Source organism: Mustela erminea, chromosome 13 (assembly GCF_009829155.1).
Source record: "Mustela erminea isolate mMusErm1 chromosome 13, mMusErm1.Pri, whole genome shotgun sequence".
Classification (NCBI taxonomy): domain Eukaryota; kingdom Metazoa; phylum Chordata; class Mammalia; order Carnivora; family Mustelidae; genus Mustela; species Mustela erminea.
Window position 1 is genome coordinate 39,128,808 of NC_045626.1, and position 27,878 is coordinate 39,156,685.

Below are 27,878 nucleotides of genomic sequence, written 5' to 3' on the forward strand. Positions count from 1 at the left end.
AATGAATGGGCATGGCTGTGTTATAACAGGACATCACTTATGAGCACTGAAATTTTGTATAATTCTCACATGTCATGAAATATTCTTCTCCTTTTGATTTTTTCCCCCACTTTTTGAAAACATAAAAACCATCCGGAGGGAGGGCATATACATAAACAGGAGGCATCCCAGATTTGTTCTGTGAGTCCTAGTTTGCCAACCCCGGTCCTAGGCACTTGGGATATATCAATGAGCAACACAAAATTTTGTGGGAAGAATTTCTGCCTGTGCTTGGAAAGAATGTAAGTCTCAATAATTCTACCAACTCCAAATTAGAATCTCAACTTTACATTATAAGGCTTAAGAATTTAAATAGCTATCTCAGGAAAGTAAAGAGTAATTAATTTAAAAAGTGAACGAGCTGCTCATTTTTTTCAAGTGTACGATAAAGAGAACCAGCTAACACAGATTGGTCATTATTCAGAAGAGGTTTAAATATCACTTGTATGATATTTTAATGATTTCTACTACGAAATTAGTCAGGTATATTTAACACATTGCTAAGATTGACAGACACATGTCCAGCAGACTAGTCAAAACACATAAATGAACACATGAACAATTATTTTTCTAAATGCCATCCCATATCTCCAGCTGCTTTAATCAGGGTACGTGTTGTCAGGACTCCTGACTTCCAAGTGAGTTAGCTGGACTGAGTACATCTGTAGTACCTCCCTGCCTTCTCCAAAATGAGTAACCTTTGGAGGAACACTCCTGCTGTTGTAGGTTTGGTTTAGGTGTCCGTCTCCCTCAGTAGATCAGGTACCTGACCTTGATTTAGAAATGTGAATTCAGTTTGAATTAATATTGCTCTTAAGTATAATTGGGGTGGACACTTAGGATTTGGTCAGTTAAGTGTGAATTGACAAAGCCAATGTTGAAATAAAAATGGAGGTTATTTTAAAGATGATCGACACACATACAGTGTTGTTTACCAACCACAATAGTAACTGTCACTGTTGAGTGACTTCTATGAGCTTGACATAAGCTTACTTACATATTCTAGTCCTTGTAACATTATTCTCTTCTTTTTAAATATTAGAAAATTGAGGCTCAGGGAAGATAAATAATTTGTCTAATTCTATAGATGGGATTGAGTTGGGAGTCTGTCATCATCATCTGAAGAATACTCCCTGGTTGTGAGTGTATTTAATAGATATGGCTTATACAGAAAGCATACTCAAATCTACAACTTCCATATCTTTGTTTTACCACATCACAGAAGAGATTAAAAGTTACAACTTCCTAGTGCTTCTTCAAACCCACCGGAACAAAAGGAGTGAGAGGAATATTTTGGAAAGCCAAAATTCTTTGCCATTGGTCTACCATACTTAATTATTAGTTCTGAGATTCAGAGGCTATATAATGGGGTTGCTGAGATTTCTTTCGCTACAAAATTAACTTACTAAAAATATGTTGAGCCAATATATTTTAAATAAATCAATAAAAACAAGAACTCTCAATTTAACTATGGAAAATAATTGTGAAAATAAAAAAACAAACAAAAAAAACAAACAAAAAAGCCTAGAAGCTTGAATTTAAACCAAGAGATTTTTTCCCCCTAGATTTCTGTGCACTGGTGGAATACTAGAGTGGTATCAGCTTTGTTTATGGGAGGACAATAGAAAGCTCTTCATGTTGGTGAAACTTACAGGTGATAAATACAACAGGTAGAAGCCGAAATTATAAAAATACCTGTATACTCTCATAACATAAAATAAGGTTACTCTAATTGGAAATTTATTATTTATATTTTGTTTCAAGAAAATTATTTTAACAATTGTTATGCCATAAATGTTTATACCTTCTGTCATTCACTTAGAATTTCAGAAAATATATTCACTGTTCTGTCCTTTCCATTAACTTCCAAGATAATTCATCATGCACGAATTACTAATGATGATTTCTTTTAAAAAAGAATACCTCACACACAACACTATTATGATATGGGCAGGAGAACGAGTTAACCAGAGGAAGAACCCTCAGTTGTAGCATAGAAGAAACAGTGAATATATCTATTTCACTGTAAATATTAAAACGGCCTATCTAGCCACAAATAATATTAATGAAAATACGGTTAGAACTGTTGGCAACATTAGAATTAAAGCAGAAAGGCACTAGAAAAAGCCTACAATCGTGAGGAAATAAAAATAGTGAATGTTTATGATGCAAAGAGAGAAAATAAATCATAGGGAAGTGAAAAAAGAAGAAAAAGCAGCAGTAAGGAAATACAAGGAAATATGGGAACTCAAAGAAATTATTAAAAATAAAACCATCTGAAAAAGAAAGAAAAAGAGGACTAACAGTACAGGAAGATGGGCAAGGAAATTTTAGAGCCTGGAGAGTAGGTGTTCAATTATCTGTTGTACAAAGAAGTACAAATTTAGAAGCATTTAAGCCAGTACATACCCAACTAATATAGTTTACAAGGTTATCGATGGTGTTCCATTGAAAAGAGAAAAGCTAGCCCTTAAAAGAAACAAAAAAGAATGTTTCCCCAAGGAAAAGAAAAAGGCCAATCATGGTATCTTCACTCCTATAATTCAATTCAGTTCAGCAGTTACATATTTGTAATCTGAGTTAATTAAGATGTTTTATTAAAAACTCTGTCCTTAAGCTAGATAATGCAGGAGTTTCAGAAGTGTCAGAGTTCGAAGGGGACAGTCTGCTGTTCCAATAGGAGGAGATGAAAATATAGCTGCATTCCTTGTAAAATCATCTTAATTTTCAATATAATTGGAACTGGCAGTGAACCTGAGAAGCAAGGCGGGCTCTTCTGAATCCATGCCTATGACCGCACACTCCCCCCCGCCACAGTGGGCACTCCGGACAATGCGTGGCAGTATACAGCCACAAGAAGTCCTGCTATGAGCTATCCCCCACGTTTGTACTGAACATAAACCCATCATCCACCAAGCCCTGAGCTAGGTTCTGAGATGCAGAGTTAAACAGGACAGAACGCATTGCTGACTTTGTGTGGTTTACAGTGTAAGGATAAAGAATAAAGAATTGCACAAATCAATCAGACTGGTAATACATGCTGCGGATTAGCAAACTTCTGTGAGATAAGTATCCCAGAGTCTTGCAACCGCCCTGGGGAGACCAAAGAAGAGTTTCTCTACAAAGCAGTCTTGAAAGATGAGCTATCTATCCAGAGTGATGGATCTGCAGGAAAGCCAGGCGGATGCCCAGGGAAAACACGAGGTGCGGTAGAGCGTGCCCATGGGCACCAGGTAGAGAAGAGTTTGGTACCTTCCAGAAACTGAAGGAAAGTGTGTGTGGCCAGGGATTGGGTGGGAAGGGTTGTTGAAATCAATCAGGAAGTTGTAGGCCCTGCTAAGGATTATCCACTACATGGCTGAATTCCACAGTGGAAAAATGAGGTGGTTTTTGTTTTTTGTTTTTTGTTTTAATTTGAACTGAGAAAATAAGCAATAGTATGGTAGAAACACTGCCTTTCAAATCATAAACCTAACTAGGTGTCCCAAATTCACTTTCGCTGAGCCCCACATCAGTAAAATGGGTTAATAATTAGAGTTCTACTTGCCAGGATTTGGGTAAGGACCGGCTGAGACAGTGAAGAAAACCATATACATAGAGAATGCTATTTAGAACTGACTTATTAATTTTCAAAGATACAATAAGTCAAGTTTACCTGAATACATTTTTGCCTATCGAGAAAACTCGAGTTATATATGTGATTTCACTGGAGCACAGAATTAGTCAGAGAGTTTTCAGACCAGATGAACCAAGTTGGAGGAACCCGAAGGTGAACACAAGGGCATTAGAAGAAAGTGAGATAATAAGACTTTCTGATTGCTCTCAGTAATTTATATATAATTCTTCAAAGGGAAGATGATGGCCTTTTTAGATGTAAAAGCCTTCCGTTTCTTCCATTCGTAGAGGAGACCCCCTCTTCTTTTTAATCTCACGAACTCCAGCTTTGAGGCTTCCTTTTTCAGGGTCCCCGAGCCCCTCACGTACATACATCAGGTCCTGGGGCTCCCAGCGCTCCCGTGAGCGGGGTGGTAAATGACACCTGCGCAGGGACTCTCCGAGCTTCGCCACAGCTCAGCTGGGGCCACCGTATGGAGACTGGCTCACCGGAGGCTGCAGACAAGTGAACTGAAGAATTACAGTCGGTTTCACTTCCCTGCCTTATGTGCCTTCAGGTGCCTCTGAAGACAGGCGAGGCCTGTGAAATGGAGAGGAGGAAGAGAGACAGCACCAATGTTAGAGAAGAAAGAGTCCTTGTGAATGTGGGGGCCCTGTAGGAACACGTGGCTGGGTGGCTGTGTGTACATGTCTGCATGTGTATATCCACAGACCCAGTGCGTCATGTTCAGTGCCCGCTTTGAGTTTTCTGTACAGTGATTTCTGAGATGTGTTTTTAGCAGCCAAAGATCTGTTTTGTATGTGGGAATGGGAGCGGGACGGTCAACAGTTCCCAGTCTGGCACTGAGTAAGGAATTATTGCATTGGGAGGGTCAGTTTTTCGCCTGCAAGAAAATAATGGCATTGGTAAATCTCACTTAGAACAAAGCAGCAGACCACTGTCTGGCCCGGATTTTTAGCCCCGCCTCGAAACCAACCGTATCAGACCATCCAGGGCAAATGGAAAGGATGAGAAGCGAGAATGTAAAATCTGTGCGTCTGAGACAGAAACTTTGAAGGAAAAACTTTAACGTTTTAATATGCACACGAGGACTTTCTCATATGTGTCAACAGGGGTTCATTGATACTGTGAAGGATCCCAGACAATATTGGTGTATTACATGAAGGCAGAAGTGTGTACCTCGTAGCAGAGACCAATTGGGTGGATTGGTTACTATGACAACTGGACCACTACGGTCAGTGGCAATCCCTGTCATCTTTCTGTTTCAAGGTTTTCACAAGCATTCCCTCCAAAATGACATTTATAGGTAGGAACTACAGAGTAAAGCTAGGAAATATACACATATGAATAAGAAGAATTGGGGAGGTACCAACAAAGCAGTTACGTTATAATGCAAAAGTCTTAAACAGTTCTATGGCAGAGTAATTAAGACCTAAAGGTCACACTGATGTGGGTCAGATCCCACCCTGACCACTTACAAGCTGGCTGTCTTTGGGTGATTTACTTAACTTCATTTTCAGATTGCTTATCTACAAACTGTACATAATAATACCCACTTCATTCGGCCGTTGTGAATGTTGGAAGGATGTACATACAACACTTCACATAGTTCCTGGCTGTGAATACTATATAATGGGTAGCATTTATTTTTACGGGAATAGTTCTATTTATATCTAATAGGCTTTTCTGTTCCCTTATTAGGACTTCTAATTCCACACAATACGTTCTTTCTAGAGCTGGATTATCAGCATGAATCCCAAGTGCTGCTCCGATAGTGGTAATGTCCCTGCTGAAATTTTCCATTTTCTACACTTTTGAGTGGACGACATTGCTTAGGCAATGTCACTTCCATCCTCTTGGTCTAGCCGTGTCAGCAGTTGGAAAAGTTAGAAAAATCATGGTGGATTCACGTTGAATGGCTTTATTGAGATATAATTTATGTAATATACAATTCCTTTTACGGTGTAAAATCCAGTCATTTTAGTATATTCACAGCTGTACAGCCATCAGCACAATTAACTTTAAAACATTTTTATCACCCCCTTCCCAAAACACCTTGTATCTGTTAGCAGTTAGACCCCATCCTGTCTTAGCTCATCCCCCCAGGCCTAGGCAACCCCTCATCTACTTCCTGTCTCCAGAGACCCATAGTATTGTTTGTTCTGGGCATTTCAGACAAATCGGATCCTGCAATATGTGGTCTTTTTTCTGGCTTCTTTCATATAGCATCAGGCTTTCAAAGCTCATCCATGTTGAAGGAATGAAGTAATAGTACTTCATTCCTTCTTATGGCTAAATAGTTTTCCATCGTATAGATAGGCCACATTTTATTTATGCATGAACTGATGGACATTTAGGTTGTTTCCACTTTTCACTATTATGAATAATGCTGTTATAAGCAATTTCTCTACAAGTTTGAGTATGGACTTATGTTTCTGTTTCTTTCGGGGGATACACCTGGGAGTGGAAGTGCCGGGTCATAGGGTAATCAGTGGACAATGAACAAATGTTTCACCTTTTGAGGAACTGTCAGATTGTTTTCCAAAGCAGCTGCACCGCTTTGCATTCTCACCAGCAGTGTATAAAGGTTCCACTTTCTCCACTTCCCCACCAAGGCCTGGTGTTTGTTTTTTGACCACATCATGGCCATGATGTGCTAGTTCACTGTGGTTTGCATTTTACTAATGGCTAACGAGGTCTTTTCATGTGCTTATTGGCCACTTGTTTCGTTTGTTGGTTTTGTTTTGAAAAATACCTAGTCAAATCCTTTGGCCATCCCTTAAGTGGGTTATTTGTCTTTTTCTTACTGAATTATAAGTCTTTGAAGGATTTTTAGTAGTGTTTCCTATGGCTCCTAGATCACAGCCAGGGCCCATCTTCTGCAGAAATTGGCTGTTGTAGCTGATAAAAATGAAAAGAAAATGCATGCAGATTGTACAGGGGAAAACTCCAAGATACTTTTGAATGACATCTATGTCTATTACTAAAACTCTTCAGTGTTGGATGTGACAGACCATCCAGGGCAAATGGATGTGGTTGATATCTGTGGTCGATTTTGTTGTTGTTTTCTTCTCCATGTGATTATTCTGGCTTTATGTTCACTTAGGCATTATATTTCTCAACTGATAGTTGAGACTCGGCTTAGCAAAACTTTTATTTAAAAAAAATCAATGACTTAAATAATTTATTTAAATTTTCTTAGAGGTATATAAGACATTTCTATTCAAATTGTGTTTATACAATATTTATTTTAGGGAAAGGAGGTAAAATTCTTTGGTTGCCAAGAGTATGGAATGAGGTGACATTTTTTGGTGTCAAGACAATGATAACTCATAATGGCCACTGCAGAAGAAGAAATATGTAAAAAGAAAACAAGACTGCAAAAACAGTTGCTCTCAATTGGAAGGGCCTGCAAAAGTGTTTTTTATAGGGATCAGCAGGGAACAGTACAGCCCAGGATTTTCAGTCATGACTGGGTTTCAGCTAAAGGCTTCACAACACATATCACCAACGCAGTTTCTGCCACAGTAAAGCTAAATTTGACATGAGAATAACTTGCCCACTTTCATCCTCCTTTGCTACAGTCTCCTGGCATTTTTCCTCAGGGATTAAAAAAAATACCTGCTACTCTTGACAAGAAATTACCCTTATGACTCATAGTAGGTTACATATTATTATTTCACTAACTGTTCTTTTGAGTGTATGGATATGGAAGAACATTAAGCAAATCCCTTCCTGAACTTAATGTTTATGCTTTTGGATGGACAATTTCTAATCTGATTATGAATCTCTTTGAACAATCAAATGTTTGCTTTCTCTTAAGGTTTACAATCTCCCTTGCATAACAAAGGCAATGCCAGATCTACGACTCCATCATAGATCTGGGTGCAAAGTGGTAAGGATCTTAACGTGGATTTCTTTATCTAGATACAAAGTGTTATCAAAGGTATATGATAATTTTATAATTTCTACTATGCACTGCCAACAGATTCCAACACAGCAGGTAACCTCTCTAAATTAGTCATTGGTGTAATGTTTAAAAGGCAGGCATCTTCTTCCCTCTGTGGAAGTCGTACTCACATAGAGAAGGTACTAATTCTAGACAGTCACTTCAGTATTTCTGGAAGCTAACAAATTTCCACTGTCCCTCAGACATTCTTATATTCAAAACTCGGAAAGAGAGAAAGCAGACAAAGCAAAACTGAAATATGTAAACATCACTCTAATGCACTAAAAAAATTCAAGGTTTGTGATTTCTCCAGACATAGAAATCAGCAAACTAAACCAGCAGCAAGTAGTCTAAGTAAAACTCTGTTCCTAGGAAGGGGCACCCCCTGTCCAGAGAGGAGCCCCTCAAGCCTGCCATCAGCCTAGTCAAACTGAGAGCCCAAGTTCCAGAAAACGATAGTCTTTTTGACCTAGAAAGAATAATTCTCTCAATTGGAAGGGGCTTCAAAAGTGTTTCTTATATCAGAAAGATGTGTCTGGAAAATGCTTTACATTTTTTTATGGAAGGAGACTGTAGAGTCTCGGAGCAAAAGAAACATTGAAAATTTGTGAAAGCACAAAGAAATTCACGTCTGTGGCTTTTATAGACACTAATTAGAGTCTGCCACAAAAGCGGATGTGAATCACTTCTCTCAATTAGCTGTGTCTGTTATTATCCCTCCTGGTAGCCCTTCCTCCCCTGGAACATCATTATCCATTACACTTACTCCAGACGTACAGGATTCGAACACCAAGCAGAGGAGGCAATAAGGAGCCTCCCTCCCCACATTCCAAATTCTCTGTATAGAGTGTAGATGGCAGGCTACTATAAAGGAGAGTTATTCTGTGGTAAAATTAGGAAAACCCTTTCTCAAGGTAGTTACGCATGTTTCACCGTAGAGGGCTCCTTCTCAAGTGTCAGTTCTGGAAAGTGAGCGTGGGATTCATCGGTCTCTTTCTGCTCTGTGTTCCTTTTGGCTGGACAGTTGTAAGGAAGGCTGTATTCATCAGCTTGAGCTGCCATAGTAAAATAACACAGACTGGATGGCTTAAGTAACAGGAATTTGTTTCCTCAGTTCTGGAAGTTTCCTCAGGCTGGAAGTCCAAGGTCAAGTTGCCAGCAGGGTTGGTTTCTGGCGATGCCTCATTTCCTGGTTTACAGACAACAGCCTTCTGTGTCCTCACATGGCCCTTCCTGTGTTTGCAGAGACAGAGATTTCTGGTGTCTCATTCTTTTCTGATAAGGACCACAGTCCTATCGATGAGTGCCCCACCCTGATGACCTCATTTAACCTTAATTACCTCCTAAAGACTTCAAGTATAGTCACAGTGTGTGGGGGTGGGTTTAAGACTTCAACATATGAATTTGGGGGCAACACGATTCAGTTTATAACAAGAGCTGATAATAGGATCCAGGAATTAGAAAACAGGTTAGGGAAGCTAACTGAATTGTTACTTTTCGACTAGCTCTGTAGGGCAAAGTTATATAGACAGCTGAGCAATGATCCACGTCAGCAATATATTAATAGCTATTCCAGTAATATAAAGCTCGAAGAGAAAAATGTCCTCTTTCCTCGGCCTCACAAAGTCTTGCCTAAATCGGTAGTTCTCTTAAGAATCAACAATAGAGATTTTTAATAAAATAGATCTTCCCTAGCCCTACCTTAGAGATTCTAGGTAAGTTGATCTGGAACGTGGACCCAAGAACCTGCATATGTAGCCACATTCCACGTAGTCTTGCTGCTACTGGTGTTTTGGGTCCACACTTTGAAAATCGTGAGATTAAAACAAAAAATTGCTTCTGCTTTCCAATCTGCTACGTATTGGTAGAAGATGGGAGAACATGCTAACAGTAATTTACTGAAAGACAAGTTTGAGGGACACATGTTGCAAAATTAAAAGAAATCTGATAAACTGACACGGGGAAGGGGGGGGAAATGAGTCACAGGGAAAGTTACTGGAATTACCAGACTCTAAGGGATTTATTTCCTGATTATGGAATTGGGGTACCTACCGCACTAGAGAATTTTCAGAATAATGCAAGCCGCGCAGAAGAGTGTCCCCAGTTCAGCCTCGGAGAATGTGGTCAATTTCCCCAGCATAATTTGTTACTGCCTGACCAAGATCTGATGATTGAAACCGATATTGTCATGGATTGGTTGACTGGGGGGGGGGGGGATCTGGGAGGCTTCCACACAGACAGACGCCCTTCCCAGGGGGAAGGAACGCTGGGGAGCCTCTCAGCCTCCCAAAGCCCTGGAGTTAGGGTTTACTTAAGTATTAGCCCCTCCAGGGTTGGTGAAGCAGCAAAGAACAGAAAGAACAGGCTCCCCACAGGGAGGGAGAGGAAAAGAGGAGGAGAATCCGAGATTCCTGTTTCACCCAGAGCAGCAGGGTGTCCCTAAGCTGGATCCCACAAGCCACACCTCATTGTCTCCACAGCACACACACCCCTGGCCTGCCTCAGTCCCTTGCTGCTTATCTGTCCAAAAGTAAGGGTAACCTTCTTCATTTATCTTAGCCCCAGGATGATTTCATAGGCTTGTTCTTCCCCTCAAATGCAATTCTGGGCCCTTTCAGAAGGTATCAGCTGCAACTCCCTTTGCTTGAATTGAAGATGGACACTAATTTATTGCCATGAATATTCCAAGAGCAGCCTGGAATGATATATTCAGTTACTAACTAACTTTTCTCACTGTCTTCCCGCATGGCCACTCCTGCAGTGACTCTCCAACTGGAAACAGCCTGCTTGGCAGGAGGCTGGCTCCGGTTCCTCAGAACGAGCTTTCTAGTTTCCCCACGAGAAATCTCTCCCTGGAGTTCAGAGTAATGGATAAAACCAGGCTCTAGATCAGGAGGTAGGATCTGGCCATGGTCCCCCTCAGTGTCATCCAGAATGGCTGGACTTTCTTTGGGATGCTGATTCTGCTAATAGATTGATTTGGACTGTTATGTCCTAGACCCTCAGCGACAAGTCATGGTAGCGTAGTATGTGATATCCTGAACTTGAATGTTCAATGTTATTCTGTGATCTCTTGTCTTTCTGCACTTTTTCTTGTGCAGCAGGTATCAGTCTCCCCAGGTCAGGAAGTCACTCTTATCTTTTCGAAAAGCCGGCCAGATGGGCGCTCGGAGAGAGAAAGGGAGAGAGAGAAGTCTCCATAATGAGATTAGTTCTCAGGGGGCAGCGTAGTCTAATAATTGAGCTTTATTAGGAGTTCAAAGACGGGCATTACTTATGAGTCCGTCACTAAGGCGGGAGTGCTGCTTTATCTCCTTTTGACACCAAGCTGCACAGAGCTTCAGTGGCTCCTTTGTGACAGGCTGCGTAGAACCACTTCTCTCTTGAACTAGGAGAAGAGCTTTCTCCTATCGCGCAAACGTTGGTTGTCCCTGCCAGCCCGTTCGGTAGCAAGCATCTGTGCTAGTGAGCGGTGAGATCCCGTGTCCCACTTGCAGGCATGAGGATTAGTCCAGGAGGTAATACTTGCCACTCAACTTCCTCACAGGGATGCAGGGAGGATTAATGAGATGCTATTTCCGTTGCAATTTATGCTCTCCAGAAGAAAGGCACTAAGTACTAGGTATTAGAATTAAGGATTATATAGGTAATCAAGCAAAGAAGATATTCAACTGCTTCTAGTTACTAAAGGAAGCTTTAATCTGGGTGGTGTGGAAGGAGGGGGGGAAAGGCAGTGAGTATAAACTTGGCCGGGAGCCATGGTCCCCCAGGAAGCAGAGGACCACGGATGGAGTGTGAAGTGCTCTGTACAGTATAAACATGGCCCTTTTGTGGCCCTGAAGGCTTTTGATCCAAAGGAGAGGCCTACGTTTCTTGGATTCAGATGAAAGCTTTCTTGTCACTTCTACCTCTCCCATCATGAGCCAGTCTACCGCTTTGGTCCCAGGAGAGAGTGGCAAAAGCAGCGGCAGACTGCCCCAGCCACATACAGGAAGACACAGCCACATTTCCTAAGCGCCTGGAATTCGTACATACCAGGGAGAAATCACGAAAGACCCCGGCATGCTACAGGGGCTCAGGCAAGGAGTGAGGGGACAGGAAGATACTTAGAATTGTGGTGTGCAAAGGTGTGGTCCAGAAAGAGTGGACGTCCTCACGGCCGGACGTAAGCGATAGCAGAGGTGGAACGCAAGATGGTTTTCAGAGGTTCAGATCTTAAAGTCCAGGCTTCTTCTGCTTGTTATAGTGTGTCCTCAACTATGTTTGCCTTCCTCGGGCAGGATGGGAGACAATTTCAGATAGCACACAAAAAACCATTTTTAAATTTATTGTAATAATTAAGTTAGGTATTAGATTCAGTTTGAGCATGTATTAGAAATAAACAATTAACCTGTGAAGTCCTTAAGTCATAAATATGATTGCTTAGAGCAGTAATTCTCAATATTGCCTGCACAGTGGAATCGCATGGAAAGCTTACAAGGAAACAAACAAAAAAGAGCAAAAAAACAGCACTGGGCCCCACTCTCAGTCATTAAACCAGAGTTTCTGAGAGCTTGTCCCATCCTAGATACTTTGTAAAAGCTTTCCCAAGGGATCCCAAAGAGCATCACAGCACTGGGAACCACTAAGACAAAATGGGGTTCATTTTTTTAAGTGAGCAGTTTTAAACAAAATATTAAATAATATCATAGTGTGTGGTAAACTTTCTATCTTGGGTAGCTCCCATTCTGTGAGACAATAATAATCCTGAAGAGCAAAGAGAAAAACAGGGATATCCAATAAAAATCATGAATGTGGTGGTGGGACAACAGCTAGCCTGATTATTTGTACCTGCTCAAGGGGGCATAAAAGACAAAAGCATTGGGGTGGGGCAGAGTAAAGGTGGCAGATTAGATTTGGTGTTTTGTTTTGTTTTTTTAAAGATTTTTTTTATTTATTTGACAGACAGAGATCACAAGTAGGCAGAGAGGCAGGCAGAGAGAGAGGAGGAAGCAGGCTCCCTGCTGAGCGGAGAGCCCAATGCGGGGCTCGATCCCAGGACTCTGGGATCATGACCTGAGCCGAAAGCAGAGGCTTTAACCCACTGAGCCACCCAGGCGCCCCTAGATTTGGTGTTTGTCAATAAGACAGTTGCCCAAAATATTACCCTCTGACTCTGCTGCCTTACAGTTCAGAAACTATGGCTTTTCCTCTTCCACTTATGCCTTCTGGTGTCCTCACCACCACACTCACTAACTGAACCTTAAAACAAATGAGCCAAAACAAACAAAAAGGATGACAAAGAGTCAGTAATGATCTTTTGAAGGTGGGGTTACCAATGACTCTTTTCACCCATTCATTCTTTTATCACGTTTTCATTCATACAAGAAGCATTTATTGACCACCTACTGTATACTAAGTCCTTTCTGCTTTTCAGTCTAGTCAGAATTTTTCTCATTGAGCATGAATTGTCTTTACGATATGATCCAGACAAACCATCAAGTTACTTGCATCTTACAAAAATTGAATATTGTATATGACTGACCATTCTCCGGTCACCGCATAGCCAGGTTTGTGGTGGTAGGATTAGAAGCTAAGGCATTTCCAATTATTCCTGACTCTGAGAATCACAGAAAGGGGGTGCGAGAAAACCCTAGAGACATTTCCTTCGTGAGATAGAGGAAATAAAACCCATCCTGAGGCACTGGAAAAGAGGCCCAAGCCCTTTTTCCTCTATTCTTTCATCTGTTAAATGGGGATAATGATACTTTGTGTTTACCTACCTCAGAGAGGCATTATCAGGTCTATTTAAAGGCTCTTCCAATGAAGGCTGCTGTGTAATTACCAAGAACAGCTATGATAAAGAAACCTAAATACAACAGCATATCAGCTGGAACAAATTCTCAAGGGAGTTTACTTCTCTGGAAAAATTTAAGAAAAGGGTAGCAGCTCTCCTCTGGGGACTTTTGGGTACCATTCTAGGTGGAAGTTTAGGAAAGGCTAGCTGATTTTCAAAGTCTCCTCCTGGCCAACCATTCAGGATCTTCCTCTGCTTACTTTTCCCCATGGTCTAAGCAGTTTCCATCTGAAATTCCTCTTTCAAGTTTTTTCAGACCTTAACTCAAACTCTTTTATCCCTGAAAAGAACTGCAAGCAAGGCATTTACCTGTGAGAGAGACAGAGTGAGAAAATGGAAGTTATAATGTGGGGAGAATGTGCACCTCATAAATGATAGGTAACAAGAGGGACTCTTTGATAGTTTTTAAAAAGAGGACTGAAGTTGATCAGTAATGCCAGACTTTGCTAAAACTCATTTGAAAAAGTTATGGAGGGTAGAGTCAAGGGAAGCAGAAGCACAAAAAACAGGGACGCCACTCCTCCATCAGCTCAGGAGAGAGCCAACCTGGCAGATTCAGGATATTAGCAGTTTGACTGGAATATAGAGATAAGCTAAGGAAACATTACGGCTCTAGAATCCTATGGGAATTAGCAAAACATTGAAGATAGCAAGAAAATGGAAGAAGAATCAAGATTATCGTAAAACTTGGTGACTTTGATGAGGTTTGGCGACATCCTTAGCAGAGAGAGATTGCAGCCCAGGGAATGGGCAGGTTGAAATTACTAATGAGATCTGAGTCCATACCATCGTAGGAAACCCAATGGTTTTATATTTTTGTGAAACTTACTCATGCGGTAAAGATTCTGACTATTTATAAATATAACCTATAGTTTCTGAAAGCCTTCTAAGCAATATCAGAAAAGGCCAAATTCCAATGAGTGATTTTCACATGAATGATTGGTAAGGTTAATAATTATGCATAATAATAATAATAGTTACTATTTATTGATTGATTACCATGGGAACTACATAAATCTTTTCCATATGCAACCCAAGTGTCTGCTGGTGGTCTTCCCAGATCTGGTAAAACTGTTCCAAACCCCACCAATCTCATGGTCTATGGAAATCCAAAACCCATCATCACATCTGCGAATCCCTAGGAGTTTGTGTCTCCCTGGCTTTTCCGCCCTCCCAGACTGGATGTGAAATTGCCCATTCACTCACTGCTTGTGTAAAATGCCAAGCCATCATAGGCTTTGTGAAGTCCATTGAAATCGGAAAATGATGGGAGTGAGTCATAACGCCTTCCGATCTTCTCCAGCCTCTCTGCAATGGATTATGTCGGAGGTACCCGGTGTTCTCTCCTTTCACTGAGCAGAGGCACTCATTTCCAAGGAGGCAGCAGCAGCACGAAGTACTTTCCATTTGTTAAAGCGACTGGCTCTGGAAGGTGGTTTTATTCACAAGTAGCAACCATTCATTTTTCCATTGCACGGAACCCTCACAACATCCCCACTTTACAGATGAAACAACTAAGACTTAAAGAGACGGAATATCAGCCCAAGGATATAAACCTATGAAGTGGCAGAAAGAAAATTTAAATCCAGGCCTGGCTGACTCTTACATTAAAATTAACTTGGTGTTTAGAGGAAGGGACAATGATTATCTACTACAGTTTACTTTGTCACTTCAAAACTGCTTAGTTTTTCCATCAAATATCTATATTAAAAAAAAAAAAAGACAATATATTCTTAAAGACCGTATATGAGAAGCTCTAAAGTAAAAACCCCAAGGAGTCAGTATTGTTTCAGAGAGAACAAGTTAGGATAATTAAAATATGTAAACAATGGCAATGTGGCACTATTATTTTTAAGTAATAAAACTGAGATAGGGATATAGGCCACTAGCTTGTCAAACCTGCAAATTACACAAAGAAATAGCTGACACTAATAATGGCAATGAGGAGGAGGATGGTAATGATAGCACTAACCTAGCAATACTATGAATGCTTTGCAATATTATTTAATTTAATGAAAAAAAAAAAAAAAACCTGTGCCTTGACTCCATCATTATCCCTGTTTTATAAATAAGGTTTAAAAGGAAAAAGAGCCTAGCCCAAGGTGATTCATCTCAAAAGAGCTAAAGCCAGGAGCATCTGGTGGCTCAGTCCTTTGAGTATGGGCTGAGTTTGGGCTCAGGTCGTAACCTCAGGGTTGTGGGTTGAGTCCCACGTTGGGCTCTGTGCTGAACAGAGAGCCTGCTTAGGATTCCCTCTCCCTCTCCCTCTGCCCCTCTCACTGCTCACTTGCTCACTCTCTTAAAAAAAAAAAAAAAAAAGCTGAAGCCAGGGGTCTTCCCCAAGTTGTTGGAATTACTCCCTTAACAACTTAAACCTTAATGACTTAACACCCTATACAACTTAATTGCTTCTAGACTCATGTTTCCAGTAGATGTCCCCTCTAGATTGGAAGTGCGTGCCATGAGGAACAAGGAATTTATACCTCTTGTTCCCACCGTTGACTCTAGTGTTTAGAACTGTACCTGGAACATAGTAGGAACTCAGTTAATAACTGCTAAATTATAAGTGAAAGAAACAAAATATCTAAATCAGTAGAGGATATAAAAACATTTAAAAATAGTCACATGTTGATGTTTAAAATATTTAACCAGAAGAAATGTAGGAAGGAAAAACCTGGCTTGAAAACATTTGTTTTTGTTTTTTTTTAAAATCTGTATTCATAGTCCTCTGGAAGCTGAAGAGGAACCCGACCCTGCACTATAACAGCTAAAAGACTACTGTAATTTTAAAAAGCCTTAAAATATAGATTTTATAGATATACACTTATATATATACACATATACATTCTATTACATATCATATTTGTTATTTTGTGCACAATTCTTTTTTTTTTTTAAAGATTTTATTTATTTATTTGTCAGAGAGAGATTACAAGTAGGCAGAGAGGCAGGCAGAGAGAGAGAGAGGAGGAAGCAGGCTCCCTGCTGAGCAGAGAGCCCGATGCGGGACTCGATCCCAGGACCCTGAGATCATGACCTGAGCCGAAGGCAGCGGCTTAACCCACTGAGCCACCCAGGCGCCCCTATTTTGTGCACAATTCTGATCACGTCTTAAAAAGGGGACAGTGAAAGTCTAGAGATTCTCAAAGGAAGTGAGTATGACGGTAGGGAAAATGGAAACTTTCTCAGAAAGAAATGAGGATTTTCGACAAAGAAGACATACGGTAACTATCTTGCGATATTTAAGGTGCTGCCGTGACTCAGAGATAGGCACTTGCTCTTTTTTTTCCTAGAAAACTTAGGCAGATTTTTCAGCTCAGAGTAAAGAGAAAAAATATATTTAACACGACTGTCCAACATCTTTCAACCATATTTCAAATGGATTTGAAAAACCAAGGTCCGTTTTGTTATAAATTGCCAAAATTATAAGAATAATTACCTGTGGAAAAAAATACTAAAAAGATCTCTACATTATGGAGAGGGACCAAGTCAGTTAACACAAACCTGGCTATATGCTAATTAGAATCAACTGGAAAACTGTGAAACCGTGTTAATTTTTAAGGCATCGTCCCAACTGAATCATAATCTCTGGGAGTGGGGACCCAAGAATCTGTATCAAAAATCTGAATTGTGTAATCCCCTCAGATGATCCTGGTCACTCGCCAGGCTTGGGGGTCACTGAACTAGATTACTTCAAAGTTCTTTTCTAACTCGCTGATTTAATGATTCTTATAAGATCGCAGAATTATTTCCTTAATAAATAAATGAAAAAGATATGTGATCTGTAAAATGGAAGTAGGTCGCTCTAAAGTGCCAGCAGACCACCTGATTCCTTCAACAGGTTAAAATTCTCCTTGCAATCTAGTTAGTGAAAACTTTTCCCATGTATCATAGAAAGGTAAATTTTATCTGGCCTGTTTCCCAATTATTAAAGTTCCAAACCACTGAAATATAAATAAATGAGACTTTACTGTACTTAGAACACCAGTATGATGAAAAATTTGTTTACACCGGGAGGTTTTAGGTCATCCTTCAGTCATTCATCCCGGGAACCAAAGTACCTATGCATGCGCGAGCACACAGGCATACACGCACGTACGCATGCACACGCGCATGTGAGCGCACGCGCGCGCACACACACGCACAAATGTGACACATGGTAAATGTTGGGCAGTTACTGAGATGGAACAAAGGAGACCTTCAAATTCCATTGCCTTTTTAACCTTATATTTTTCTAGGCAAGAATCTGAGAAGCCAAATCAAAGGCATCTAAATAACGTTATTAATCATGACATACTAAGCTCTTTGTCTCTAATTCCTTGTCTTTTAAATACGTTATTTTGGAGAAAAAAATGACTTTGGTCTACATGGTGCTAAGTTGAAGAGTAAAAAGGAGTATTTTAAAGTATTAACAGATTTGAAGAGATCATATTCACCTTGGCTAAATCGGTTCCCTATGTAAAGAGCTTCTAAAACGTATACCGGGTAGCCATTTGAAGGAACTCTAATTATTGCAAAAGAACTACACCTGTAGATTTTTTTCCTAATCTAAAATTAAACCTGTAAAGCTCTGCTGGAATCATTTAGGAAAGAATAATTGAAACCCCCTTCAGCAAGTTAATTCAGAATCTCCTAATTTTACTTTTCTGGTTCACAGGGTATCTTTTTTATCATGGTGTTTTCAAATTGAAGCTCACACACATCAAATAAATAGCATGATAATCAGAGGTTCCAATATCCAATACACATTCGTTATTATCTGTCATTATTGTCAGTGTCACTATTATAATTGCACATGGTAAAAAGAATGGAAGCTTTTCCACAGGAATTATTCACGTGTATTACTTTCTAGGAGTAATTGAATAGTTGACATTGCATTTATATCCAAGTAAAATATGTGATGGTTTTCTCATTTGTTTTATTCTTAAGAAATAAGAAATATAGAGTAATCTCTATTAGTCCCCTTTATTTGGATCCAGAAAGGTTCAGTTTTATGTAATGTCTAAATGTGTATTTTCTTATAATAAGGCTTCAAAGATATCCAATATGATTAAAGTGATAATTTTCTAAGAACATATAAGATAACAACTGGGTAGCGAAGTCCTCTTAATTAGCTTGTATTTATATACATGAACTCAACAAGAATCTCAGTAGAAAAGATTACTTTTCTTTTTTAACTATTTCATCAGGTTTGGTATGTTTAAACGAAGCCCACATTGTTTTGCCAATATCTACAGATTAATAATAATTTCCCTTAGAGTTTACATAGAACTTTCACTTTATCATTTTATGTAATCCTCATGACAACCCCTTGAAGAGGCAAGTCAGATACTATCAATCTATTTAAAGATGAGAAAACAGAGGCTCCAAAAAGCCAAGTAATTTATACAAAATTACTCTGCTGAATAGAAAACTGGTCCTAGAAGGGCTCTCCTGGGTGACTCAGTCAGCTGAGCATCTGACTTCAGCTCAGGTCATGATCATGATCGTGGGCGGGGGTGGGGTGGGGGGTGGAGGTGGGGTGTGGGGGGAATGGTGTAAAGGGGGTGTGGGGGGGGTTGTAGGGGATTAAGCCCCATGGTGGGCTCCACTCAGCAGGGAGTCAGCTTCTTCCTCTCTCTGCCCCTCCTCCTGCTGGTTTCTCTCTCTCTCTCAAATAAACAAAATCTTAATTTAAAAAAAAAAAAAAAAGGAAAAAAAAATTAACCCTGGAATCCTGGTCATCTGGATCTTTTTTTTTTCCCCCATCTGGACTTAATTAGTTGTTATGGTGAAATAAAAATTTAAAAAATAAACATGACTTGTAGAAAGATCATAGGCCTGGTAGCACGAAGAGGCCAGAGTCTGAACACTCTTTATGCCATTTTATTTTACTAGGGGAGCCTTCTAACGTCCCTTTAAAATGGAGTTATTTCTGTAGCTTTAAGGCTGTTTTGACAGTCAATGGAGGAAATGAGGAGAAAGACACACGTGTTCCGTGAGTCTGTGCGTTCTCTCTCTCTTCTGTCCTCTACTCCTTCTCACATGCTTTTTCCTATTTTTGGTTTCTATGTGATTCACCTTCACAAAGTCATTTTAAACTTTACTTAGACTTAAGTAATGTTGATACAGAGTTAGAAAATTGAGTGACACCAGCTTTAGAAACAAAATAATCTAAGGGAACTGCCGTACTAAGTTGAATGAATGATAATACGAATATAGGAATGCAAGATTTAAAATGTGTTTTCGTTCACTCCAAGGCCATACATCATGACCTTAAAACACGGTTCCTCCACAGAAAACACACAACCGATGAGGAAGGGAGGTAGAGTTTCCTTTCCTTCCATGGGATTCTTCATCACATTCCCTGAGGAGGCTGGATGGTTTAGAGATTTATCTTAGTTTATGTGGAGGCTTTCGTGGCTGCTATGCTAGCTAGCCCTCTGAATCCTCTCACTGTTGGCAGGGGTGAAGGTTGTTTCCGTTTGCCAACTGTTCAGTGGTTTAGGTATCGGGAGTCTCCGGCCAGTTCTTAGAGGACAGATGGCAGCGAGTGGCTATTTGGGCAGAGAGAACAAAGACTCTAGCTTCTGTCCTCATCTCCAGAGATGGTCCATCTCCTTTGCCGTTGAAAATCACCCATGTGGGGGCGCCTGGGTGGCTCAGTGGGTTAAGCCTCTGCCTTTGGCTCTCAGGTCATGATCTCAGGGTCCTGGGATCGAGCCCCGCGTCGGGCTCTCTGCTCAGCGGGGAACCTGCTTCCCCCTTTCTCTCTGCCTGCCTCTCTGCCTACTTGTGATCTCTCTCTCTCTCTCTCTCTGTGTCAAATAAATAAATAAATAAATAAATCTTAAAAAAAAAAAAAAATCACCCATGTGGATTTGTCCCGGGAAGCTGGCCTTATCAATTAATGAAACAACCTTACCAGCATCATGAAGTCACTCATGCCTCTCCATCTGTCATTCATGAAACACGTTTTAAAAGCAGTACCTTTATTTAAATGTCAAAACAGAGATTGAATTAGATTGCTTCGGTCCCACTATCACTGCCCTGAGTCCTTTCCTCTCCCGTCTAACCATAGGTATTGGCCTGGCCTGTATGCGGCCTCCGCAGTCTGGCAGCAGGTAGAGGTGTCACGGCAAGACAGCCACCCAGTGGCACCTTCTCTCTGAACAGGAGAAGTCTCCACAGGGTACCCAGTAGCAGCGGCCTGAAAAAGAGTACTTGCTCTCATCTTGACTTGTCTTAGACTCACCGAGTGGTTGATTATTTGGATTAAAATGACAACAATAAAATAGTCCTCCATCAGTCCTGTAACCGCGCATTTAGGAAATGCCCAAGAACATCAATGACGTATGCTCTCATTTCAAATTAATAGAAAGCTACTTACGACACCGAGTTTCCATCACCGCTCTTAGCAAACCACCCCAATCACCAAAATCCTCAAAGTATGGAGCGCTCTGCCGTTGGATTCCGGTTTTGTTTCCCAACCACTGATCTGTAAGGCATATGGGTACAGTTCCAAAGCATATGGGTACAGTTCCAAAGCACCTTAAATTCAAAGAGGCAAGGGGGCTTTTTGTGCATGACAAAATCGATATTGCAAACTGATATTACATTAGGCATCCTTCTGGAAGTCCAGCTCCCCCTCTCCATAATTCCCTGATAGGAGTTTCTCCAGAAGGCATTTTTTCTACTGAGGCATAGACAATGCATTCACTGGCACCAGAGTTTCATTAAAGGAATTCTCCTGTTCCCTTCCTTCACATGGAAATGTCATTAACTGTATTAAGTTAACTCTCCGAATGTTAGGTTCTTAACCAACAAACAGTGCTTCTCCACAAGGGCATACTTTGCCAAGCGTCCTGGAATCTGAACGAGGGGCTGAATGTGTCCTAACAGAGTCAGAGCTCCCACCGGGGGTCGCGATCGTATTTAAGAGGGACCTTTTTGTATTTATTGAGTTTTTTCCTTCCGTCATGGTCTTTCCCTTTCTTCCACCACCACCTTCAGCCTTTCAGGTAAATGAAAAGTTCAATTATATGTAAAGCGACCGTTAAATCAGCAGGCCCCTCGTGGGGGTCTGGGCCTCCCGTCCCCGCGCCAATCGCAAGTGTGCTCAATCCATTAGCCTTCCCGAGGATCGCACATCCATCAGGTCGAGTGTGCCGGCCAGGGTGCATCTTACAGCTTTTACTGCATATGAGACGTTGCAGGCCTGTTCTCAGGAGCTGCCAGGCAGACTGGGAATCACAGTCACGGTTAATAGCAGCGAATTGCCAGCTCTTGATGGGTGGGTAGTCACTCCTTTCAGTGGTTGCCCCCTGGGGGAGAAGGTAGAAAAACAGAGGGAGGGAATTAGAGTGACTTTGCACAGTTGAGCAGGTTCATGCCGCTGGATCAGTGGCAAGCATTGGCAGGGCTCCACTCTGGGGAGGCTCAAAACAACCTCACAGTCTCATTTTTACCAATTGGTGCTGCTGTGTCGCCAGTGGTGCCCAGGGATGGGGGCGTGGGGGTGGTGCTGGGGCAGGAAAGGGAGGGGGCGCTGGAAAGGAGATGAAGGCAGAAGTCTCAGCTAAATTAAACAAACAAAAAGTCTCCCTGATACTGGTTAACCTACCCCAGTTAGCCCTGTGCTAACTAATTGTACCAAACTGGTATTCGAAGTTCCCTGGGTGATTAAAGAGTTGGCTCACAAACTCTCTGCATAACCTTAATTTTTTCAAGGTTCTTTGAGTGGAGAATGGCTTATAATAATGATTTTGACTAATACGATTTTTGACATGCAACTTTAATGCTTAACCTTAGTACAACTCCAGAGCATTTCATGTGTACTCAGCTGTAAAGAGTGATGATTTAAAGGGATAATATAAGAAAAAGGTCGTTCTAGAATGAACCTCTAACAAATTGCATAAAGGGAGCTTATTATTCCATGAGTATGGGGATATGCTGCTCTTCTGATCATTTTTCTGCTTGGTTCAAAAAAATTGTTGAGACATGAATGGGAGAAGAAACAGGAAAAAATGAAATAGAAATCTGCAAGCAAGGAACATTCTTTTGATGGTTATGATTTCGTCGCCACTAAAAAGGCTCTACAATAATGTGGTTATTCATCTCCTCTTTTGTTTTGGGTGAAGAATTCGCTCTAACAAGAAAATGCTGTTACTGGTCGGAGGCTTGCCTCCCGGGCCGGACCGGCTCCCCAGCAACTTGGTTCAGTACTACGATGATGAAAAGAAGACATGGAAAATACTCACAAGTGAGTGGCCTTCTCTCTTTATTTACCCACCTATTTATTTCTGCTTATAGCTGTCTCCATGAATTTGAAAACATGGCTAATCAAATTAGACATTTTATTGATTTGTTACCCTTTGGAGGTCTGTTTATGTATCACAGGGGATTTGGAGTAAAAGACTAAATTAACATTGCAGAGGTGGCCCATTTGGTAGACAAACGGGCCTAAATGAAACTGGCCTCAAAGCCCTGCCAGAGTTTATGTCTCTGTGACACAGAGTGGGTGGGTCAAAGAGATGTTCCAAAAGAAATGCCTCCGTTCTTTTTTTTTTGCTTATCAAAAGTGGAACGTTGGTGAATAGCCCCAGTAAATTTTCTCACATCATAAGGGGTGTTTCATTCATTGTCTTTGTAACTAACATTCATGTTGCCTTTTAGACATTTTCTGCTCATTCGCCTGTAGTCTGTGGGACTGGGTCTTAGAGAAACCCGACCCTCGATAGAGCGGTAGCAACAGCCACACAGTGTGGATGGACAGACATCCGCGGCCTGTGCCAGCTTCATTCCACTGTGCTTGCGAACTTCCACCCAATGGTCTCTTCTGCCCCCCCTGAAAGGGTGATTGTGTTTTACAGCAAACCTCTTGCCTTGGGCGGTGAGATTTGGAACTTATTGTTACATCGGTTATGATTCCCAATCTGACTCAGTCATGGAATCAAAAATCATCATTTCTTGAGTGCAGCAGGCTGTGTGCTCCGGTCCCCTCGTGGGCACAGTGGCTGCACTGGTCAATAAAACTAAATTTTAACTGTCAAAATTGCCCAGAGCTGTATAGATAAAATAATAAATGAGTAATTTTGATCCATAAATCAAAGCCATACATTTAAAACCGACAAAAGAGGAAGTTAGATTTTCTTCTGGCATGTCTCTTTTAAGCGGTTATACGTTTTATCAGATTTTTTAAAAATCATTTCCTTTCCTCGTACTAAAAGCCCTTTAAAATAATACGACTAGGACAACAGTTTGCCCATAAGAGCAGAAGAGACGCAAAGACATGTGAGGTGGTGCTTGAAATAATGCATTTCGGAGCTGGCTTACCCCGGTGAGACCGCCGGTAGCATCGTCCAGGATCTGTGACGAGGAAGCTCCCCAGACACCCGTACACTGTGGAAGAAGTGGGGGATAGTAGCGGGAAGCTTAAGGAGAAGGAGGGAGGAAAAATAAGTTACAGATCCTTAAAATGGTTTTCACTCTCTTTTTTGACAAAAGGACCATTCATAGAGATTTGAACATCTGAATGAGTGACCAAGCTGTATTTTTAAAGTAAACCCAAAGAATCTGTAGGCTAGAGAAAGCCTACATAGAATAAGACACGGATGCTAGGAGGAGAGAAGAAAAAGGAAAGACAAAGATTCCTGAAGAGAGAGGACAGAGGCATAGAAGCAAAAGAAGTGATAGGCATTCACAAACCCATCTGTTGTCCCACATACACCAGGCGAGGCCCAGTTTGCTACTGGTTTGAAGTCCTTCGTTAAAGGCAAAAGGATTAACTAAAACATTATGAATACTCTGAGAATTTCATTTGAAAGCTTGTTTGGGGACAGAGTGATCATTTAGTCTCCAAACGGGGACACTTCAGAGCATGACATGGGGACCTACTGATTATGCTGGGACAACAGGGATAGACGGGAACGTAGGGTCACCCTGCTCAAATTTTTTACCTTAACTTAGAAGGATGTGGTAAGAAGACATAAACTTGAAACAGTCAGACCTGAGTTCCAACCCATGTCTTTGACCTTGATCCAGACATGTTAGTTTCCCAAGTCGTGGCTTCTTCATTTTGTCAGCACCATTGGAGTATTTTTCTAAATAAAATTGTGTTTATAAGTCATCTAGCACATAGCGTGAGCTCAACCAACTGCAGGTGTCATGGCCATTATTATCACACCACCACCATTCTGAGGACGAGGACTGTGTGGACCTTTACACCCTAGAGGTGTCAGTTAACTCACACTCTCCATGCAGAGGGGAGACCAGGTACAGGGCAATAGATACAGCACTCTGACCTGAGGTCCCGGAGCCAGGAACCTAGTTTCCGTAGTTTTCCTACGTTGCATGTGGTAATCTACAGACTCAGCAGGAGAGAGAAATGACGGTCAGTTGACTCCATTCACAGGTTTGAAATGGAAGAAAATAAAGACATGAATGTATAGAAAAGTTCTTATAATGGGAGCATACTCAAAGATCTCGAACCTCTTTTCTATAGTCAGGCATGCTTACAGCTTTGAAATAAATGTCTACTCCACTTACACTCTTGATTTCCCTGGGACCTGTACTTTAAAAAATAGAGTTTATTACCTGCTGGGCTGTGACTACATGGCCCCAAGTGAAGGCATATTTTCCAGGTTTGTTGGAGAGAGATAGAGAGTTTATCTGGATGATTTCTGCTGTGGTGTGTATTTTTTAATTAAGGCATCTTATTTGGCTAATAAATAGGACCGGTCATGGACAGATTTCCATGCTATTCGGGCCATCTAACAATAAAGGAAGAAATGTTTCTTACTGAAATAGAAAAAAAAAAATCCAAATTCTCCCTAAATCAGGGCCACGCTTGGGATCTGCTTAATGATTAAATGGCTATCCCCGTACGAACTGACAAATAAACTAACTCGCAAAAACCTAAAACCCGACTCAGCTAGAGCCTCTGACTCTTAGAATCCTTTGCCCATGTGGCTTGAACACAGATGTCTCAGCCTGTTTCATAAACACGCTCCTTCGAGAAAGATGGCATTCCACAGGCAGGCGCACAGAAACCCAGTTACGGGAACCACATGGCTGACACGAATCGGACAACAAAGAATGCAAAGGAAAGGCAGTCGTGACTCTCTTTGGATCTTACCCTATTATGTGATATTTTAGAGTCACAGTGTAAGGCGTACACAAATAATAATAAATTGAATGGAGAAGGGTGAGGAGAAGAGAGAACGTGGATCAACAGGACCTAAAAGAAAACAAAATCCAACCGCCAGCCGGTCAGGGGTCAGGTCTACCCGAACGGCAAACGGAACAATTACTCCCACTGAAAAGACTGTATTGGTAACGTGCTGACACAGATTGCATTTTTATCTGCCTCTTTGGAAAAATCATTTAATATAACATTGTATAATTAATGTTGAGAATAGGGACGGAGCTCCGTGGTCTCGCACAGAAAAAGTATTGGGAAATAACACGTAAAAATGACTGTGAAGTCCTCTCGTCAGTGTAAAATGTTAAGTAGTAACAATAAAATTGGCATTGTTTTTCTCTCGACTGTTGATAATAGAAGGGAAGTTGGGATGCACTTTCGTTCATTTTTATTTTACAGTACTGCTTCCCCTGCCTTTCTCACTCCTGCACGCAGTCTCCCGTTTCATTCTTAACTTATTAGGAAGCAGTACAGGAGACATGAATACTAAAATGGCCAGTGTAAAAAACGTGCCTCCTGCACTTTGCAGGCCCTACATCCTTGGTGCAGAGATCAAACGAAACAATTCCCATGACTGCTTTAGACATTTTTATATCATTTTATAACACAAAGTTTTTATGAAGTCCACGTGTAGAAGACCTTTGTGTTCCCGACCCCCCCCCCCCCCGCCACCAAGAGACAGCACGGAAGGAGCCATGTACTTTCCTCATGCTCACCACTGGCCGAGTCCTTCACTGGTGGGGAGAGGCGTCTCCTGGGGACGGACTTCCTTCCTCCTACATTTCAGATGAGACACTCTGCTCGTTAGCGGCTTGTTACTACTTTCCGTGAGTGATGAGGGGGGACAGGACTTCAAAACAAAGATCTGTCCTTCCATGTGCCCATGACGACTTCCCTTGAATAACGTCAGGATGAAAACTAGAAGAACTAACTTAGAAAGGCATCTTCCTTCTTCTGGCCACCTTCAGTCCCTCTGTCAGAGGTGGGGGGAAATGCCTTCTTTCCTCTCTTCCTTTCAGTTGACTTGTGGCTCTGTTCTCTTCCTGTTAGTGCAGTTGGGGGCCGTGTATTTTTCGGTGGCGGGACAGAAAGGAAACCACTGTGTGGAGATGACCTGGACAGACTCCTCTGATCCCTGGAGGACATTGAATTTGTTCCCACCCACACAGGAGGGTTCCGGGGTCTGGGTGTCAGTGATTTCTTTTAGGAGAATCACAAAGATCAGAAGCTGATGGACTCTTCTTCTTCTTCTTCTTCTTCTTTTTTTTTTTTTTTTTTTAAGAGTGGGGAATGGTTGAGGGCAAGAGAGATTGAGAATCCCAAGCAGGCTCCAAGCCCAGTGTATAGCCCTGCCAAGGGGCTTGATCTCACAAGCAGGCTCCAAGCCCAGTGTATAGCCCTGCCAAGGGGCTTGATCTCACATCCCCTAAATCATTACCTGAACCGAATCACTTGCTCAAACCAGGTGCCCCTTCGTTCTTTTTTTAAAATATACTTTCTGGAAACGCCTGGGTGGCTCAGTCAGTTTAATCATCTGCCTTTGGTTATGGTCGTGATCCCGGGGTCCTGGGATCGAGCTCCGCATCAGGCTCCCTGCTCCGTGGGGAGCCTGCTTCTCCTTCTGTCTGCTGCTCCCCCTGCTTATGCATGTGCTCTTTCTGTCTCTCTCTCTGACAAATAAATAAAATCTTTAAAACAAATAAAATAAAATATACTTTCCTTAAATGTTAAAGGAATAGTACCAAGAAAGCAAATCCTATAGAAGACCGTGAAACTCAGTTCCGAAAGATAAACACAGGTTTGATGATACCCGATACCTAATAAGTGCTGATTATTCAGGAAGTAATAAGTCTGCACACTGATCCTTTCACTGGGACTTCTTTCCTTGGCCCCTCTGTTTTTTTGACTTCAGTTTATTTCTTTGAGGATATATGTTGGAGGGAAAGTCAATTTAGTCAAAGCTAATAATTATTTCTTTTGATTATTTATTTAGAAAGAATTAAAAAGTAAATCAATTGAGGGTTTTTTGGCTGTGGGTTTCCTTTATTTATATTATCTTTAGACCTAAACCCCACAAATTAATTTTATTTAATTTCGTTTCTAGACAGGGATGCAGATTCCATACATAGTGCATTTCTCATTGCAGGGGAACCTCAGAAACAATTAGGTGCTTCCAGAATGATTCTGAAACTGCCTGGGAAGAATTTAGACTTATTTACAGACTTCATTCCTTCATGTAACAAGCAATTACTGAATA

The 27,878-nt window shown here is 41.2% G+C and overlaps 1 protein-coding gene and 1 long non-coding RNA gene across 4 annotated transcripts in view; one reads left to right on the top strand and one right to left on the bottom strand.

The window, feature by feature from the left end:
* Positions 1-27,878, top strand: part of KLHL14 (kelch like family member 14) — a 97,821-nt gene that overhangs the window by 7,341 nt on the left and 62,602 nt on the right. For all 3 annotated transcript variants that reach the window (XM_032310276.1, XM_032310278.1, XM_032310279.1), the window contains exon 3: positions 22,560-22,681. In XM_032310276.1, coding sequence (XP_032166167.1) covers positions 22,560-22,681 — 122 coding nt within the window. The remainder of the gene's footprint in view (positions 1-22,559; positions 22,682-27,878) is intronic.
* Positions 20,395-25,251, bottom strand: LOC116571852. Its single transcript, XR_004278017.1, has 2 exons — positions 23,755-25,251; positions 20,395-21,743 (listed from the first exon to the last, which is right to left on the bottom strand). It is a non-coding gene; the product is annotated as an uncharacterized LOC116571852 (long non-coding RNA).